A 19303-nucleotide genomic window follows, 5' to 3' on the forward strand; every position below is an offset into this window, starting at 1 on the left:
CAGAATGAATAGCATGAGTAGGTGTCGCAAGTTTACTCATAATAGAAGGTGAATCAAGTGTAGAGCTAGATGGCAGTTCCTTACCTCCCCTCATAGTTAAGGGAAAATCTTGATTCTTTCATCTTTCAAGTTCCTCATAGTGATCAATAGATATAAATCCCAAGTGACTCAAAGAATAGAGCTATGCTCCCCGGTAACAGCACCAGAAAATAGTCTTGATAACCCACACGTATAGGGGATCGCAACAGTTTTCGAGGGTAGAGTATTCAACCCAAATTTATTGATTCGACACAAGGGGAGCCAAAGAATATTCTCAAGTATTAACAGTTGAGTTGTCAATTCAACCGCACCTGAAAGACTTAATATCTGCATCAAAGTATTTAGTAGCAAAGTAGTATGAAAGTAGCGGTAACAGTGGCAAAAGTAACAGTATTGGTTTTGTAGTAATTGTAAAAGTGGCAACGGAAAAGTAACTAAGCAAAGATCAATATGTGAAAAGCTCGTAGGCATTGGATCAATGATGGATAATTATGTCGGATGCGATTCCTCATGCAACAGTTATAACACAGGGTGACACAAAACTAGCTCCAGTTCATCAATGGAATGTAGGCATGTATTCTGAATATAGTCATACGTGCTTATGGAAAAGAACTTGCATGACATCTTTTGTCCTACCGTCCCGTGGCAGCGGGGTCCTATTGAAAATTAAGGGATATTAAGGACTCCTTTTAATAGAGTACCGGATCAAAGCATTAACACTTAGTGAATACATGAACTCCTCAAACTACGGTCATCACCGGTAAGTATCCCGATTATTGTCACTTCAGGGTTAACAGATCATAACACATAATAGGTGACTATAGACTTGCAAGATAGGATTAAGAATTCACATATATTCATGAAAACATAATAGGTTCAGATCTGAAATCATGGCACTCGGGCCCTAGTGACAAGCATTAAGCATAACAAAGTCATAGCAACATCAATCTCAGAACATAATGGATATTAGAGATCAAACCCTAACAAAACTAACTCGATTACATGATAAATCTCATCCAACCCATCACCGTCCAGCAAGCCTACGATGGAATTACTCATGCACAGCGGTGAGCATCATGAAATTGGTGATGGAGGAAGGTTGATGATGACGATGGCGACGGATTTCCCTCTCCGGAGCCCCGAACGGACTCCAGATCAGCCCTCCCGAGAGAGATTAGGGCTTGGCGGAGGCTCCGTATCGTAAAACGCGATGAATCCTTCTCTCTGATTTTTTTCTCCCCGAACGTGAATATATAGAGTTGGAGTTGAGGTCGATGGAGCACCAGGGGGCCCACGAGGCAGGGGCGCGCCCAGGGGGTAGGCGCGCCCCCACCCTCGTGGACAGGGCGTGGGCCCCCTGGCCTTGATTCTTTTGCCAATATTTTTTATATATTCCAAAAATATTCTCTGTTGATTTTCAGGTCATTTCGAGAACTTTTATTTCTGCACAAAAATAACACTGGGTTAGTTCTATTCAAATCATACAAGTTAGAATCCAAAACAAAGGTAAAATTGTTTGGAAAAGTAGATACGTTGGAGACGTATCAGCCAGACATATCATAAGCGCACTTAAAAGTTAACTGTTCAACCACTTGGGTTTTTGGAACAGCGAACCAAAATAGTTGTAGCATTTTGGAAAATTAAAGAAAGTGGTAGCTTTCTGTAATCCTAGCCTGTAATGTGGTAGTTTCTTTTGCTATTTACTCACTGTATGTGATTGGCCTTGCTGAAGCCATCATAAGGATGGAGAAGAACAACCCAATAGTGGAAGATCCACGGACCCTGGTGCATGATCCTCTCTCAATCTCCCAAGCACGATGCATGTACCACGAAGAGGTTGGCTCTGAGAGGCCGCAACCGTATCTCCTGCACGAATTCCCATGATGCACACATGTCTCTGAAAAACACAGCATGGTTGAATGTCTTCTTTGTGTGGACTCGCACAAGAGCTATCCACCAAACGCGATCATTGATCACGGATCTATCACGAAGTCATGAAATTTCTCATCAACGAGATCCAACTAGCCCCAAAAAATCATCTAGGTGAGGGAGGGGGCTCCAAACCCACCGCACGTGGCCGAGTGCTCATGAGAGAGAGTCTTCATCATCATGTAGATGGGCAGAGCATAGGTCGAACGGCCGCAGGGCGAGCAACTAGATAGGCAGGGCGTAGGCGAAACGGTCGCGGGGTGGCAAACTAGATGGCCAGGGCATAGTCTCCGATGACGAACCCAAGCCGCTGCAGGCCACGAACCCCGGAGGCAACACTCTGATCCACGGGATTTATGGACCTGGCGAACCACGAGAGAGCAAGGAGATGACGGATGGAAGGGTCATGGTCGCAATACGAGGCAGCAGAAGACTCGCCGATGGGTAGACTCACGTCGAGGGAGTCACCACGAGGATATTACCGCCGCTAGGGGATCCGTTCCAAGCGCGAGCTCATTGCACTACAGAATATTATTACCGCAATATTTTTCTCCCAGACAAGCTTAATTGTTGTAGACAGTTGGAAAGTAATACTTTTTCTTAATAAATAAATAAATATATTATATACAACGTCACCTTGTTTCCGAAAGAAATAGGAAGACAAGTTGGCCGATAAGCACGAAATCCCCCGGAAAGTTGCATGCTGAGATATTTTGGCGTAGTGGCGAGTGAAGGTGTGGCCTGAGAGCGAAATGCCGAAAAGGGATATTTCCACAGTTGGAAAAATGCCTGTGACGACCTACTGACCTCGTCGGTCACCACTCTTCTTCTTTCTAGGTGGGGGGAAAAGATCCACTTTTTATCAGAGGTGGAGAAAAGAAAAGGCAAAAAAGAAGCAGACGCCACACCCAGACCACACACACGACCGCACGAAACCGCCCGATCCCGATGGCCGTCGACGGCGCCGAGCTGATCCTCTCGGTGCCGGACGACGTCCTCGCCCTGATCTCCGCCCACCTCCGCCCCCGCGACCTCCTCGCGCTCTCCGCCGCCTCGCGCCGCCTCTACACCGCCCTATCCACCTCCGACAAGTCGTGGCTCGCCCAGTGCCGCCACCTCCTCCCCTCCTCCCTGTCCAACCTCCTCGCCTGGCGGGCCGCCGCCGGGGGCTCCTCCCTCACCGTATGCCGCTTCCTCCACTCCGTGTCCCCGCTCCAAGGCCTCTGGGCGCACCAGAACCCCGAGCTCGGCAACCTGGTCACCGCGCTCCCGGGCTTCTTTTCCCTCGTCGCCGTCCGCGCCATCCCCCAGGAGCTCTCCCCGCGCCTCCTCTGGGCCCCCGTCTTCGAAATCCTCGCCGACGCCGATGGACGCCCCGCGTTCCTCTTCCTCCACGGCCACCACCCCGGCTCCCTCTTCCCCGGCCTCCTCGCCTCCGTCAACCCCCACGCCAACACACTCCTCCTCGAGGCGCACGCGCCTGCCTCCTCCGAGCCTTCCTCGCAGTTCTCCCGCCTCTCCTTCGGCAATCGCCGCCGGCTGCTCGACGCTCTCGTGGCCTCGTGTCGCGTCACGCTCCCGCCGGAGCTCGCTGCGGCCCCGCTCTTTGCGCGCTCCGATGAGGACCTGCCGATGCTCGCCGCCCGTCGCGAGGCGATGCTGCGTCTGCACATTGAGTCCGGCGGGGGCATGGTGCGCAGGCCGGAGCTCGAGGCGCTGCTGGGGGCCAAGAAGGTGCCGCCGTCGCTGCCGGTGGACAGCACTGGTGAGAGGGTGCGGCTGCGGAGGAGTCTCTCTGCGATGGCTGGGTACGTCAGGGACGGGCTGCGGCAGATGGTGACGCGCTCTGCATCAGCCAATTCGAGGTCGGAGTACGCGGACAGCAAGCATCTGTCATTGGACGAGTTCTTGCGCGCTAGTGAGAGCACCGGCCTGAGCCTCCGGGGCGCGCGGCTGCGGCTGTCGACCTACCGTGCGTGGCCGAGCATGCACGACAACAGGTTTGCGCTCTACAAGTTGACGACGCAGGTGCCCATGCCCGGCCGGGAATATGCCGGGCTGTGGCGAGGCACATTCGGGTGGCCACCGGGGCGGCCAGACGACGAGGGCAAACCAGGGAAGGCTCTCTTCTTCCTGCTCCTCTCATACGAGGAAGACAGCGAGGGGAAGCTTCTTCTGATTGCAACCAAGGTGTTGGAGGGCACGCACTATGTCGTGCATCCGAATGGGTCGTCCATGTTTGTGGTGCGGGTGGGTGAATCATCAACAGAGGCATTTCCATTTCCGACCGATGAGGATTCCCGCAGTGTGAGCATTGAGAGATGCTTTGCTGGAGAGGGCATTGCTACTGGGTATGGGTTCAGGTACCCTGGCTCAAAGCCCGGGTCACTGTTTGTTCTCAGGGATGGCCGGCTCGCCTTTGTTTGGAGAGACAACAAGTCTGTGCTCACCTTGCAAAGGCTCAACTTGGAGGAGCTGCTGAGGAAGGGGGAGCGTGTGCCAACATTGCCACCGATACCGAACTTCGCGTATCTCACAAAGTCTTACTCCAATGTGTTTGTTGCTATCCATGGAAGTCCCAGCTGCTCATCTTCTCCCAGGTACTGCACATTTTCTGCTGTCATAGTTGATTGCAGATTCCAGACTTCCAAAATCTTTTGACAAAATCTGTTGTGACATGTACCAATTTATAGCTTATCAGTTGTTAGACCATCTGAGGTCACCCATTTCATATTAGTTGCTTGCACAACCATGTCCCAAAACAATCATGATGTACAAAGTTAAGTCTAAATACTTCTATTGGGGCAAATCTCCATATTAGTTGCATGCACACACCCTGTGCTCTGAACAGTCGACTTCGTCATGATTACGGGAGTTATGACCAAATCTTTTGACACTTTTTCTTTGGTACCCCACCCCCTAAACACAAGGACGGCTAAGATTGCCCGATACCCCTTCATCTTTTGATCCCGGCAAATTTCAGAATGTCTTTTCTGTATTTAAATTTGAAGTCGTCATTGGTGGTTGATCTTAGCTACCAATTTATAGCTTACCATGACACACTGCTGAAGGTCACACTCACTACATTGTAACATACACTAGCATCTCAATTTTGCTTTTCTTCTGAAACCTTAGTTGTTGCACTGCAAAAAAGAGTAGCAGATACATTTTTAAAGAGTAACCATTTGCGATAATATTTATTATATGCTACCTCTGTTCACTAATGTAAGACGTTTTGGCAGTTGGGTGTATTTCTTATGTGATTCCACTCATGCTGTTCTTCAATTGATGACATGGTGTAACAGATACTCCTTCCGTTCTAAAATAGATGACTCAACTTTAGTACAAAGTTAATACAAAGTTGGGTCATCTATTTTGGAACGGAGGGAGTAGAAAGTAACCATTGGTTCTTCTTACTCACCTCAAAATGCTCTTATCTTGCATTGTCCAACATCCTAGCTGTTCAGTTCACTGTTTCATTGTTGCGCTACTCATTTAACGGCCTAACTTGATGAACACCCTTTGCTTAGGTGAAAGGCGCAAGTTGAGGGTCAGGAACTGAGACAATCCACCTGAGGCAGAGGTAAAGCGAGCAATGCTTCTGGATCAAGCTCTGACGTTCCTCCTTGGCAGGTTACATACCGAAGCCTGCTTGCAATGATATGATGCCCCGTTGCTGCCAAGGGAAGAAGCGTAGCAGTAGTCAGAAATATAGTATCCTCAAGGAAGTGCCACCTTCCCTAAGAATACAGGAAATGGCATCGATATACATAACTGTATGTCCTTATCTTGGTTATTTGCATGATTCTACTTTAAAAATTGTCCACATTTAAAAGGAACGAGCTGCCTGTCATTCAGCACCAGGCCCTTGCTCCAAGTGCAAAAATGGCGCCAATTGTAATGAGATTGATTTTTTTTAGAAGTATACATGGTTGAGTGAGATTCTCGGCTGGCACAGCTATATGAAACTGCCATGACTGATCTCACAGAACCAGCTCATTTGTGTATTACATTATGTGCCTAGTGCAGTTGTTTATCTTCAAAAACTATTGGGACGCGTTTGGTTACATGCACCGTTTTTCGCCACTTTGCATACTTGTCACAGTTGGGCTTGGCTGAGTGAGGGAGTCCTGGATTAGAGGGTATCCGGACAACCGGATTATATTCTTTGGCCGGACTGTTGGACTATGAAGATACAAGATTGAAGACTTCGTCTCGTGTCTGGATGGGACTTTACTTGGCGTGGAAGGCAAGCTAGGCAATACGGATATGTATATTTCCTCCTTTGTAATCGACCTTATGTAACTCTAACCCCCTCCAGTGTCTATATAAACCGGAGGGTTTTAGTCCGTAGGACAACATACAATCATACCATAGGCTAGCTTCTATGGTTTAGCCTCTCCGATCTCGTGGTAGATCAACTCTTGTAATACTCATATCATCAAGAATAAATAAAGCAGGATGTAAGGTTTTACCTCCATCAAGAGGGCCCGAACCTGGGTAAAACATCGTGTCCCCTGTCTCCTGTTACCATCCGCCTTAGACGTACAGTTCGAGACCCCCTATCCGAGATCCGCCGGTTTTGACACCGACATTGGTGCTTTCATTGAGAGTTCCTTTGTGACGTCGCCGTAAGGAAGGATGCCTCATCTCGTTGTTAAAAGCAACATTACCGCCGGGGGAGCTCTGGCTGTCAGCCAAACTCTCCGGCTAGGCAGTTTCGTCATGACTGCCTGTTCGGCCGCTGCACCGATGATGACTTCTTAGATCATCAAAAACAGCCTCCACGTCGGCTCGAAATTCGCCGAGCAGATGGATCCAATGGAGCTCTCTTCCCTAAACGAACTCTTGGATCGCATCGCCGCCTTGGGAGTCGCTACGGACTATGATTGGATTGGGCTTAAACCCGATCAAAGGGAGATTAACTCTCCGTCGGTCACCCATCACGTTGCGGTGGTGGAGGAACAATGCGGCAACTCTTCCTCTATTTTGAGGACTAACTATGTCCGGATTCCTGAGCTCTCCGAGTCGGATACCCGCTTACGGGAGGACATCACCCAAGCCTTGAACCTAGAATCAGGCAGCGGGCCAGACTTATCGGGCAACACTCCGAAACCCGAACTTCCAAGTTTGGAAACTCCTCGGCCCCTGGGTCTCAGATCGGGTAGGGGTTCGGACTCAAATGATCCCACCCACCCAGACATAAACGATCTTTCCCACATCAGGCAAGAGCCCCATGAAACAGTACATCATTATTGGGCCAGATTCCTCCTTGTGATGAACAAGGTTAAGAACTGTCGCGAGGAAGATGCAGTCTCACTTTTCTGCAATAATTGCACGGACAAGGGAATCCTTAACGCCTTAAGTCGCCGTGACATATCACGCTTCGCTGACTTAGCGTCCATAGTACGAAAGTACTGTGCGATGGAAAGCGCCTGGAAAACCGAAACGAAATTTTGGGATAATCCAGCTCCGAATATACACCCAGTCCGAAGTAAAAGGGTGCACTATCATAAGACACCCGAGCTAGTTGCAAAGAAACAAAAACCCTCTACAGGGCATGGAACCGTACTGGAGGGATGGCTTAATGGACCCTGCAAAATTCATAGTACAGCGGATACAATACCAACGCACAGCCTTAGAGCATGTTGGATACTCCGGCAGGTGGCCAAAAGTGGTGAGGATCTTCTTATCCCAAATGCCACAGAGCACCATCCCGTGGATAACAATACGGTGTTAACATTCTTTGAGACCTTTACGTCAAATAATAGGCGCAAGCGAACACTCCGCAGCATGGCCGAAATCTGCCACATAGCAGCAATAAATCCATGGAGTGACACGGCTATTACCTTCAATGCCAGTGACGAATCTAAATTTCGAACAGCCCGAGCACCAGCCGCACTGGTCCTCAGTCCAATTGTGGACGGCTTTCGACTCACCAAAGTACTCATGCACGGCGGCAGCGGATTAAACCTCATCTATGAGGAAACTCTTCAAAAAATGAAAATAGACTGAAACCGCATTGAGCAAAGTAGCACAACCTTCAGGGGAATCATACCCAGTCAGGAGGCACGATGCGCTGGGAAAATCACGCTAGATGTGGTATTCGGTACGCCAGAGAACTAAAGGTCCGAAGAAATTACATTTCAAGTGGCCCCGTTCAGCAGTGGATACCACGCCCTTTTAGGACGTGAGGCGTTCACGATCTTCCAAGCTGTACCCCATTATGGGTACATGAAGCTCAAAATGCCCGGGCCCAACGGAATCATCACCCTCGCCAGTGATCCGGACACAGCACTCCGCGCCGAAAACAAAACAGCCGCACTGGCCCTCGGGGCATTATCCGAAGCCCTCTCGGCCGAGGAATTAACCACGCTACGCTCCATAGTGGACAGGGACGACGTTATACTCGATAAGAGATCCAAGTCCACCTCTTTTAAACCAGGGGATGAAATAGTCAAATTCCAAGTCCACCCAACGGACCCTACAAAAACAGCCTCCATCGGGGCACAGTTAAACCCCGCCGTGGACGCCGCACTACGAGAGTTCCTGCGCGAGAATTGTGACATATTCGCCTGGCATCCCTCAGACATGCCAGGAATCCCACGCAAGCTGGCCGTGCATAGCCTCAATATCCTAAAGGGGTTCAAGCCGGTCAAGCAAGCACTTCGGCGTTTCTCCGAACCTAAGAGACAGGCCATGGGAGAGGAACTAGCCAAGTTATTGGAGGCCGGATTCATCAGAGAAATAAAACACCTGGACTGGCTAGCAAACCTGGTGATGGTATCAAAGAAGGATAAATCCTGGCGCCTTTGTGTCGATTTCAAGGACCTCAATAAAGCTTGCCCAAAGGATCCCTTCCCCCTCCCCCGCATCGATCAAATTATCGATGCTACGGCAGGACACGGGTCATTGTGTTTCCTCGACGCATACTCCGGTTTCCATCAAATCAAGATGGCGGAGTCCGACCAAGCCGCAACGGCATTCATCACACCATACGGTCCCTTCTGTTTCAACATAATGCCTTTTGGGCTCAAAAACACCGGCGCAACATATCAGCGCATGATTCAGACATGTCTGGAGAAACAAATCGGCAAAACAGTAGAGGCATACGTAGATGATGTGGTCATCAAAACCAAACACGTCGACTCTCTGATAGACGACTTGAGGCTCACATTCGACAACCTCCGAACATACGACATCAAGCTCAATCCGGAAAAATGCGTTTTCAGCGTACCAGCCGGAAAGCTCTTGGGTTTCATCATCTCTAGTAGAGGTATTGAAGCTAATCCGGCCAAAATCCGAGCTTTGTCACAGTTGGCTACCCCAACAGACCTCAAGCAAATCCAGAAGTTAACTGGATGTGTGGCGGCTCTAAGCCGCTTTATCTCCCGCTTAGGAGAAAAGGCTTTACCCCTTTATCGCCTCCTTCGGCGCACCGAACACTTCGAGTGGACGGACGCTGCCACAGCCGGATTGGAAGAAATAAAGGCCATTTTGGCAACCAACCCAATCCTGGCCGTGCCAAACATCGGCAAACCAATGTTGTTGTACATTGTGGCAACTCATCAAGTTGTAAGCGCAGTGCTCATCGTCGAACGAGAAGCTGACGGGCATAAATTCCCTCTTCAAAACCCGATATACTATGTATCTACTGTCCTCACTCCATGCAAATCACGGTACCCACATTATCAAAAGATAGCCTATGCGGTATTCATGGCATCCCGGAAGCTGCGACACTACTTTCAAGAGTGTTCGATTATAGTAGCCTCGGAAGTGCCACTTAATGATATTATAAACAACCGCGACGCTATGGGTCGGATTGCTAAATGGGCTATTGAGCTCCTCCCGTTCGACATAACATACAAACCTCGACGAGCCATTAAGTCGCAAGTATTGGCCGACTTTGTCGCCGAATGGACGGAGGCCGAACTCCCTAAAGAGTATGGCGCATACTCCAATTGGATCATGCACTTCGACGGTTCTAAAATGCTGGCTGGTCTAGGGGCTGGCGTCGTCCTGACGTCCCCAACCGAAGATACCGTTCAGTACATACTGCAAATATTGTATACAGACTCCAACAACGCAGCCAAATACGAAGCTCTGTTGCATGGTCTTCGGATGGCAGTCTCCATGGGCATTCAACGCCTGGAGGTGCGTGGGGATTCAAACCTCGCAATATCCCAAATAAATGGAGACTTTGACGCCAAGGATCCGAAAATGGCGGCCTACCGAAACACCGTCCTAAAAATGTCAGCCCGGTTCGAGGGGCTCGAATTTCACCATGTGGCTCAGGAAAACAATCAGGCGGCGGATATCCTCGCCCGCATCGGCGCAAAACGCGATGCAGTCCCCCCCCAAACATATTTCTGGAGAGGCTGTTCAAGCCATCCGTAGTATGGGAAGGGGACACCGGTAACAATAGTCCGGACCCGGCCAAAATGCCCGATACCGAACACTCTGACACAATCGGAGGCTCCGCCACCGAAATAACACCTTCAGCCCATGTAATAATGGCCATCGGAGAGCGTCGCGACCCGAGGCGCGGGCGCAGCAGCCCCAGAAGCTGAAGCAGGAGCAGCAGTTGAACCGGAAGCGGCTCCAGCCAGCACCGAAGTAGTAGCAGAATCTCGGAGGATCAGCGCCGACCTGCTCCTTGTCGGGATCACGGCTAGTTCTTCCTTCTCCTGGGAAGCGTCGGCCCCGTCATCATCAGGGAAGGCGCGGAGGATGTCAGCCTTACTCAGGGGGAGGTCTCCCCCGTCCGTTCGGGGGTCACCTCTGAGTCTTCCTCCTCCTCTTCTTAGACACGCCTCCTTGGGCGGCACGGTGGCTACCGCCTCTGGCGATTTCCGGTGATGGTCCGGTGTCTGGCGTGATGCCGTTTCTTCATCTCCCCTTCCCTTGCTGATCTCCCCTCTCGCCCTCTGTTCCCTATTCCCCTTCTCGTTGGTTTCCCTCTGCTATTCCTCTCTTACTCTTCCCGTCTTGCCCCATCCAGATCCCTTTCTCTCGTTTTCTTTGCTGCTGAGTCTTGGGCTCCATCAAGTCTCATCCCTCCTAGATCCCGTCCCCGCCTCCTCGTTCCAGCCTGATTCAGGGCGTCGCCGGCCCTTCGGGCCGGATCCAGGGCAGCTGCGTATAGCCCTATTGCGCCTCGAGCGCTATGAGGGCCATTGCTTGGAATTGCCGAGGTATGGGCAGGGGACTCGGCAATGATCGTATGCTTTTCTTGGCCAACTTGATTCGTTCCACTAAAGCGCAGGTAACTTTTGTCTCAGAAATCAAGTCTTCCAAAGTCCGTTCTGTTGATTTGATTAATAGGTTTGATGTTACTAATGCCTTTGTAGTTCCCTCTAGAGGTGCTTCGGGAGGTCTCTGGCTTATGTGGACTGATGATCTGAACATTACTGTTCATAGTGCTACCTTCCACTATATATTAGCTAATGTAGTTCATCCTGCTTCTGGGGTTCAATTTTGTTTGATTTGTATTTATGGAGACCCGTACCACAAGCAAACTAGTGCCATTTGGAGTCAGATTTCCACTTTTGTCTATGATAATCTGGGTATGCCCATGATGTGTATGGGTGATCTTAATGACATCTTGTATGATACTGATGGTTGTAATGGTAATGTGAATTACTTTCGTATGAATGCTTTTCGCTCCCTTGTTAAAAGTTGTGGTTTTTTGACATAGGTTATAGTGGTCCAGCATACACTTGGTGAGGTAACCAACACACTTCTAAACCTATTTACCGTCGTCTTGATCGTTCTTTGGTTAATGCCGAGTGGTGCATGCATTACCCTAATACTAAAGTCCTCAATTTGCCTATTATTCTCAGTGATGATGCTCCCATTTTAGTGTCTACAGAAGGAAGTTTTGTTAAGCCTAAGCAAGCTTTCAAATTTGAAATTTGGTGGTTGATGGAAAAGGACTTTGCCAGTTTTGCTAAATCTACTTGGAACAATTGTTCTCTAACCTCTTTTGCTGCCAAGACTTCTTCTTTGGCAGGTTCTCTCAAAGTGTGGTGCAGGAAAAAAAGTCTCTACAATCAGATCTTTTGGAGCTACAAGGGGAGATTAATCAACTACAACAACTACCATCACAGCAGCAGGACCATGCATTGGAGGCTGATCTCACTGTCAGGTATGAACATACTCTCTCTAAGCTGAATCAGTTTTATAAACAACGCAGTAAGAAGAACTGGGCTGGGGCTGGTGATCGCAATACTAATTTTTTTCACCAAGCTGTTGTTAAGCATAGAAAACGTAATACTATTTGCTCCATCAAAGATGAGACTAACATTCTTCATTTCAAACCTTCTGCTATCACCCACACGTTTGTCAATTATTTTCGTTATATCTTCTCTTCTTCGAACAATAATAGTGATAGACCTTATGTGTCAACCAAGTGGCCGAATGATCCTTCGGACCCAACCTATGCTCTTCCTGATAAACATGAGGTTTTGCAAATTCTTAAAGATATGAAGTTAAATGCTTCTCCAGGGCCAGATGGTTTTAATGCTGAATTTTACCTGGCTGCTTGGGATTGGATAGGAGATGAGATTACCCAGCTTGTTATCAATTTTTATCTTACTGTTGTTCTGCCTCCTCACATTAATGATACCAACATTGCTCTTATTCCTAAGAAGTTGGTTCCTCAAGTCCCTATGGATTATCGTCCAATTAGCCTTTGTAATGTTGTTTATAAAATTATTGCTAAATCGCTTGCTAACAGGATCAAGCCTCTCCTGCGTGATTATATAGATCCTTCTCAGCAAGCTTTCATTGAGGGTAGAAGAATTAGTGATAATATCATCATTACCCAAGAGATTACTCACTCTTTCTCCTTGAAATCCTGGAAACATAATGCTTTCATGCTTAAAATAGATCTTGCTAAAGCCTTTGATCGTCTTGAATGGAGTTTTATTGTTTCTGCTCTTTCTCGGAAAGGGTTGCATGGTCATTTCATAAATTTAGTTCATGCTTGCATCTCCTCGCCTATGTTTTCTGTTGTGATTAATGGGCAGCCTTCTCAAAAATTTAACAGTTCTAGGGGTATTCGTCAAGTTTGTCCTATGTCTCCTTATTTATTTGTTATTGCTATCAATGAACTCTCCATTGCCCTTAATGACGCTCTTGCTGCTCATGAATTACAGGGTATCTCTCTTGGACCAAATTGCCCCTCCATTCACTCTCTTTTATTTGCGAATGACTTATTGGTTTGTGGACAGGCCACTTTGCAGGAAGCTCACACTATGGCTAATCTTATAAACCAATTTTGTGCTATTTCTGGTCAAACTCCAAACTGGTCTAAATCTGCTATTCTTTTCAGCTCTCATGTTTCTCCTATTGCTATGCAAGACATCAAGCAGATTTTCCCTGTTTCTTCTTTGGATGCAAATTTTACTCATCTTGGTCATCCGTTGATTCTTCCTGCTAAAAACAGAGTTCTTGCTTATAATTTTGTTCTGGACAAATTCTTGCAAAAATTGCCTTCTTATAAAGCCAACTTGCTTTCTCATGCTGCCCGTCTTGAGCTGATTCGTTCGGTTTTCTCGGCCATTCCTGTCTACTATATGGCTAATATCTTGTTCACTAAGAAATTGATTGCTAAGCTTACAGCTATTATTAGGAATTTTTGTTGGACAGGTGTTCGACAAAATGACTTTACAAAGAGTCTTTGTCTTAGAGCATGGAAAGACATTTGCAACTCCAAAGATGAAGGAGGTCTAGCTGTTAGGAACTTGAAGGCCATCAATGAAAGTCTGATTTTATCTGCTGCTTGGAGGTTAGCTAAAGACCCTTCTTCTCAATTGTATCTTGTGCTTAAAGCTAAATATTTTTTTAATGCTTCCATTTGGACTTCCACTACTACTCCTCCTAAATCTGCTTTCTGGGCTTCCATTCTTAAAATGTTACCTAAGCTTAAAACTCATTCATTCTATCAAATAACGCAAGGTAACATTTCTATTTGGAGCACTCCTTGGTGTAATAATTGGAGTTCCATTCATGAGCATCTCATTCCTCAACATGCTGGTTTTGTGTACCCGGCCTTGGTTAAGGATCTTTGGCTTCCAGGTCAAAGGATTTGGAATCAAACTCTCATTTTCTCGATTTTTCAGCAACCTTTGGCTTCCATTATTGTTCATACTGATATTGTTGATGACGAAATTCCAGATTTGTTGTGTTGGGATCTTACTCCAAATGGTATTTGTTCCTCCAAATCTGCTTATAAATTGTGTTTACAAGATATTCATGCTAATCCTAGACATGCCCCTACTGTTGTACCTTTGGATTTGAAAATTTTGCTTACAATATTTTGGAAACAAAATAATTTGCTTCCTAGGGTGCAAACTTTTTCATGGAGACTTTTAAGAAAAGCTTTTCCTATGGGTATGCAAGCTGGTCGTTTCTCGATTCATATTTCTCAAATGTGTTGTCGATGTGGTCAAACGGAGGATGAGTTTCATCTATTTTTCCTTTGTCATTTTGCTCGTGCGGCCTGGTTTTCTTCTCCCTGGTTTCTCAAAGCTGATGTTTTAATCCAAGGCCATACTACAATGCATTCAGTGCTTATTGCTTTCATTCAAAGGAATCACCCACATGGCTCCATCCCGAATATCCTAAATTTTCTGTGGAGCCTTTGGAAAGCAAGAAATGATTTTCTTTTTGATAGAAACAAAGCTCTTCCTTATCAAGTTAGCATTGCGGCTGGTGCTTTAAATTTGGAGCCTCATGATGTTCTTTCTGGTCTTTCTATCAAGAATCAACAGGTTCAACACATTCCTGCTAGCAATCAGCTCCCCTTTCCAGGTAATTCTCTCAGGTCTGATCTTTTAGTTGTTGGGCCAAAAATTTACTCTGATGCAGCTTTCAGAACAAAAAAAGTTCCTGGCCTTCCTCCAGGTGATGTGGCTACAGGTGTTGGTATCTATATTTCTCTTCCCTCGGAGCAGGGAGAAATTAATATTCAAATTCAGGCCTCCGCTTCCTCTACATCCACTCCTTTGCAGGCTGAATCTATTGCTCTTGCTTCTGCTGCTAATATAGCCTCTCGGCTCAATATTATGCATGCTACTTTTCTAACTGACTGTCTTACTCTTACTAAATGTGCTGCTTTGACCAACACCTTAGATCCCTCTATTCCTTGGAATATCAAAAAGGATCTTGCCATTTTTTTCAAACATTCTGTAGCTCTTAATCCTAAAGTGTTTCATATTGCTAGAGAAGTTAATGGAGTTGCCCATAACCTTGCTCACTAGGTTTTCACAGCGAATAGGGATACTCAGATTTGTTGCTTTGCTCGTAATCACTCTTCTAATTCCTGCAATGTTGTATCCCTTCTTTCTAATTTCCAAATTCCTGGTATTAAGATTCACACAGTGCATTGTTACTAGCTCTTTGCTTCTTGGTTCTTCTCTGTTCAAGATACTCTGCTTCATTTGTTCTTGTAGTATTTCAGTTGCAGGGATGGACTTCTTCAGGCGCAAGGAGACATGTTGGTGAATCTGCAGATTAAGCCAATGATTTTGGAGCTCGGCTGGACTCTTCTTCAGAACTTGATGGAAGCTATTGGAGCCCAATTTCACTCTGAAGTTGTTGGTCCAGTTGCTTTTGCTGTTGTTTCCATGGTGTATCTTGCACTTTGAGTAGCAGAAGGGCAGTTCATGTCATCTTCTTCTTTAGGCTGCCTTCTTATGTTTAGTCATGTGGTTCATCTGAAGGGATTCTTCTCCCTTCCTGTCTTCTCCGACTTCTATTCAGCTCTGCTTTCTCAGATTCTGCAGTCTAATTCTCTCTTTCTTGCAAGCAGTTTCTGTAATCATGATGTACACTGAATTTGAGCTGAATATATTGGCACCTGTTGGTGCCTCTCTTTGTTCAAAAAAAATCATAGCCCCGTGGACAGAACCATTCCTGGCCTACCTAACTAGGCAGGAACTTTCGGAGGACCAAAATGAGGCACGCTGCATAGTGCGGCGATCTAAGGCCTACAGGGCCCATGAGGGAGAATTGTATAAAAAAAGCACTACCGGAGTCCTTCAAAGGTGCATCTCCGAAGAGGAAGGGCGGAACCTTTTGGCAGAAATCCATGCCGGACTTGGCGGTCACCACGCCGCAGCCCGGGCTCTTGTAAGCAATGCCTTCCGTACAGGATTCTATTGGCCAACGACCCGGGCAGATGCATAGGACTTGGTCCAACGTTGCGCCGGTTGCCAGCTCTTTGCAAATCAAAGCCACATGCCACCCACCGCCCTCCAAACAATCCCCATTACGTGGCCCTTCGCGGTCTGGGGGCTTGACATGGTTGGACCCCTTAAAGGGGAAACCCACAAGAAAAAATACTTAGTGGTCATGGTGGATAAATTCACCAAATGGATAGAGGCCAAACCTGTTAAAACGGCCGAATCCCGACCAGTGATAGACTTCATATCTGGGGTCGTACACCGTTATGGCGTCCCCCACAGCATCATCACTGACAACGGCACGAACTTCACTACCGATGAGGTAAAACTCCGGTGCAGCAAAATGGGCATCAAGCTCGATTATGCTTCAGTCTATCACCCACAAACCAACGGCCAAGTTGAGTGAGCAAACAGTCTTATAATGAGCGGCATTAAACCTAGATTAGTGTGTTCCTTAACAGAGTCTAACACGCACTGGGTAGAGGAGCTCGACTCCGTACTCTGGGGGCTGTGGACCACGCCGAATCGTAGTACCGGATATACACCCTTCTTTATGGTGTACGGCGCAGAGGCAGTCTTGCCCTGTGAAATAATTCATGACTCACCTCGGGTGCGCATGTACGAAGAAAGAGAAGCCGAGCTCGATCGGCAGGACAATCTGGACACCCTGGAGGAGGAGCGCGACGTAGCAAAAGCCCGTTCCGCATTTTATCAGCAACAGGCTCGCAGGTACCAAAGCAGAGAAGTACGGGCCAAAACTTATAACGTTGGTGAACTAGTTCTACGCCTGTCGGATAAGAAAAAGAACAAGCTCGAGCCCAAAGGGGAAGGTCCCTTCATTATTGACCAAGTTCTGACTGGTGGAGCGTACCGACTGCGGGATGCATCAACTAATCGACTCGAGCCGAACCCATGGAACGCGGCCAGGCTCCGAAGATTCTACGCCTAGCGCCGGACTCTATGTTCGTCCCCTTCCTCTGTCCATTTTTTGCATATACATTATCTGTCTTGTTTTTCTTTCTTTCTTTTATTCTTTCTCTAGGCCTTCAAGGGCCAACTTGTGCCTCGCTTGCACATTATAGATGCGCTAGCCGCCCTCATCATACCTGGGGGCTTCCTTCACAGAAGCTTAATTATTTATCTGGGCCTCATGCCCCGCACATGTGTTATACTTCCGCATGTACCCTTTTTCGCCATTATATGCATCGATATGACTTAAGTTTTGGCCAAGCTGGGTTGCCTGGCTCTTGTATTTATGCCCTACGTTCCCGTTAATTCGGCTAGGGCATAAGGGGAGCACCTCTGCGATTGTTATTGCTGGGTCAGCCGGATGTGTACCTCAGACTGGGTGAAGTTGAAAGCTAGCGTTCTTAAGGGAATATTCGCTCGGTGAAAAAAAGATGATTTTTTTTATTTTCCATATCTGCCCCCAGATGTTTTTTCCTGCGTTTCTTATCGCAGTCCGGACATGGACTTTAGGGCATGCATACCCAGGGAAAGGAACCCTTAACTGAACTATTCTCCCTAGAAGATGTTTCTTAATACCCATGTAATATAACATAACTAGTTGGGCACTTGTCCGTTCAAGCACTAATGACCCCTACGCCTGGTATCCACGCATACCCCGGTTCTTATATAACTGAGCGGGTATTCGGATACACTCCGGACTATCGGGTCCCGAGGTTGAAGCGAAAAGGTCCACCAAGACAAATGATCTACAATCCGGCTAGAAGGCATTATACATGTCACTTTAATTACATAGTCATGCAGACTGACTAAATTTCCTCTTCTATACCATCCAACAGGCGGTCTAGCCTACAATCCTGTTGGGAATACTTTGCGGCTAATTCTACTTGCCCATAAACTAAGCTAATGGGGATTTCTTTTCCGTCGGGCCCCACAGGTCCGACCTCGGCCATGTGATTTGGGTCAGCCTTGGTATACCGCGTCTTCACCATGGCCCAGACTTCTCTGGCACCTTGTCGGCAGGCCGATATCTTCCATAATCGGAAGCGCCGCCGTGCTCCCTTGAGCTTCTCCGTAAGCTCTGCAACGCCTTCTGGCAGGGAGGCGGATGGCCATAAGGCCTGGGCAACACCTTGCATCACATGCCGAACTTGTTCGTGCAGATGTGAGAGCTCGGATAGAAGATCACCCACAGACCTCGAGCGTTTCCTCCATGGGACGACCCGTCAGCATACCTATAGACATGACGCTGTTAGTCGGCTTCTTCGCCGAACTCCTTTAAAAGGATTCATTCAAGCACTTACTGAAAATGCCGCGCCGAAGCCGCTTATTCTCCTTCTCGGAGTCTGCAAGCTGGGCTCGAACGTCTTTTAGTTCCACGCTCAGCTTGATATTGGCATCTTGGAGATTCTTTTTCTCCCGCCTAACCTCAGTCAGCACGCGTTTGCCAGCCTCTAGCTGTCGCACGACATGCTGGTCCTCCGGATTTTCTCCGGATTCATCTGCAACATCTATTGTTAGATCCGCAGCCACGCCGCACACTATATGGTAACCATCATTCTTTAAAGTAAATGTTACCAGCGGGTGACTTTTTCGGTTCCTGCAATGCGGCAACATCGGCCCGTAGTTAGGTCTTGCATTCCTCTAGCTCCTGTGACAGCCTAGTATTCTTCTCTGTAAGAACCTGCACAATAAAGATGATCCTTAAATCAGTTCTGCTAACTGTTTCAAGTCTCAGGGGCTACTGATACATATAAATCGTGAGATTTACTTACCCGTACATCCTTTACATACTAATTCGTGGCTCTGGCTAGACCATCTTGAGCAGCTCGGAGGTACGCCTCTCCAGAATTGAAGGCATCAAATGCCTCTGGTGAGAAACAAGCGTCACGGAGTACGGCCCGGCGGCGCCTATGATTCATGGCGCTTTCCACTTCTGAGTTTGTAGCGGATAATCTATCAGCATCTTCTGTAGGGGGCTTATCCGGCGCCCACCCCATATCGGCTTCCGCCTCTATGTCCGGTCCTGGCGCCCGACTGGTGGAAGCGTGATTATGTCCGGCGAGCATTTTTTCTGTTAAAGAAACACGGGCGTCATTACATTTCGAGAAAGACGACAACCATGGAGCGGGGTTTTTGTCATACCTTTGCGCCGGCGTCTCCATCCTGACCGCCTTCCT

General features: G+C 47.6%; 1 protein-coding gene across 1 annotated transcript; it reads left to right on the forward strand.

The window, feature by feature from the left end:
• The first annotated feature begins 2808 nt into the window (after nucleotides 1-2808).
• LOC125519040 (F-box protein At5g39450) lies at nucleotides 2809-6014 on the forward strand. The gene is made up of 2 exons (XM_048683928.1): nucleotides 2809-4568; nucleotides 5499-6014. The coding sequence occupies exons 1-2, from the start codon at nucleotides 2917-2919 to the stop codon at nucleotides 5500-5502; spliced, it is 1656 nt and encodes a 551-aa protein (XP_048539885.1). The 5' UTR covers nucleotides 2809-2916; the 3' UTR covers nucleotides 5503-6014.
• The last annotated feature ends 13289 nt before the right edge of the window (nucleotides 6015-19303 follow it).

This window comes from Triticum urartu, chromosome 7, assembly GCF_003073215.2.
Source record: "Triticum urartu cultivar G1812 chromosome 7, Tu2.1, whole genome shotgun sequence".
Taxonomy (NCBI): domain Eukaryota; kingdom Viridiplantae; phylum Streptophyta; class Magnoliopsida; order Poales; family Poaceae; genus Triticum; species Triticum urartu.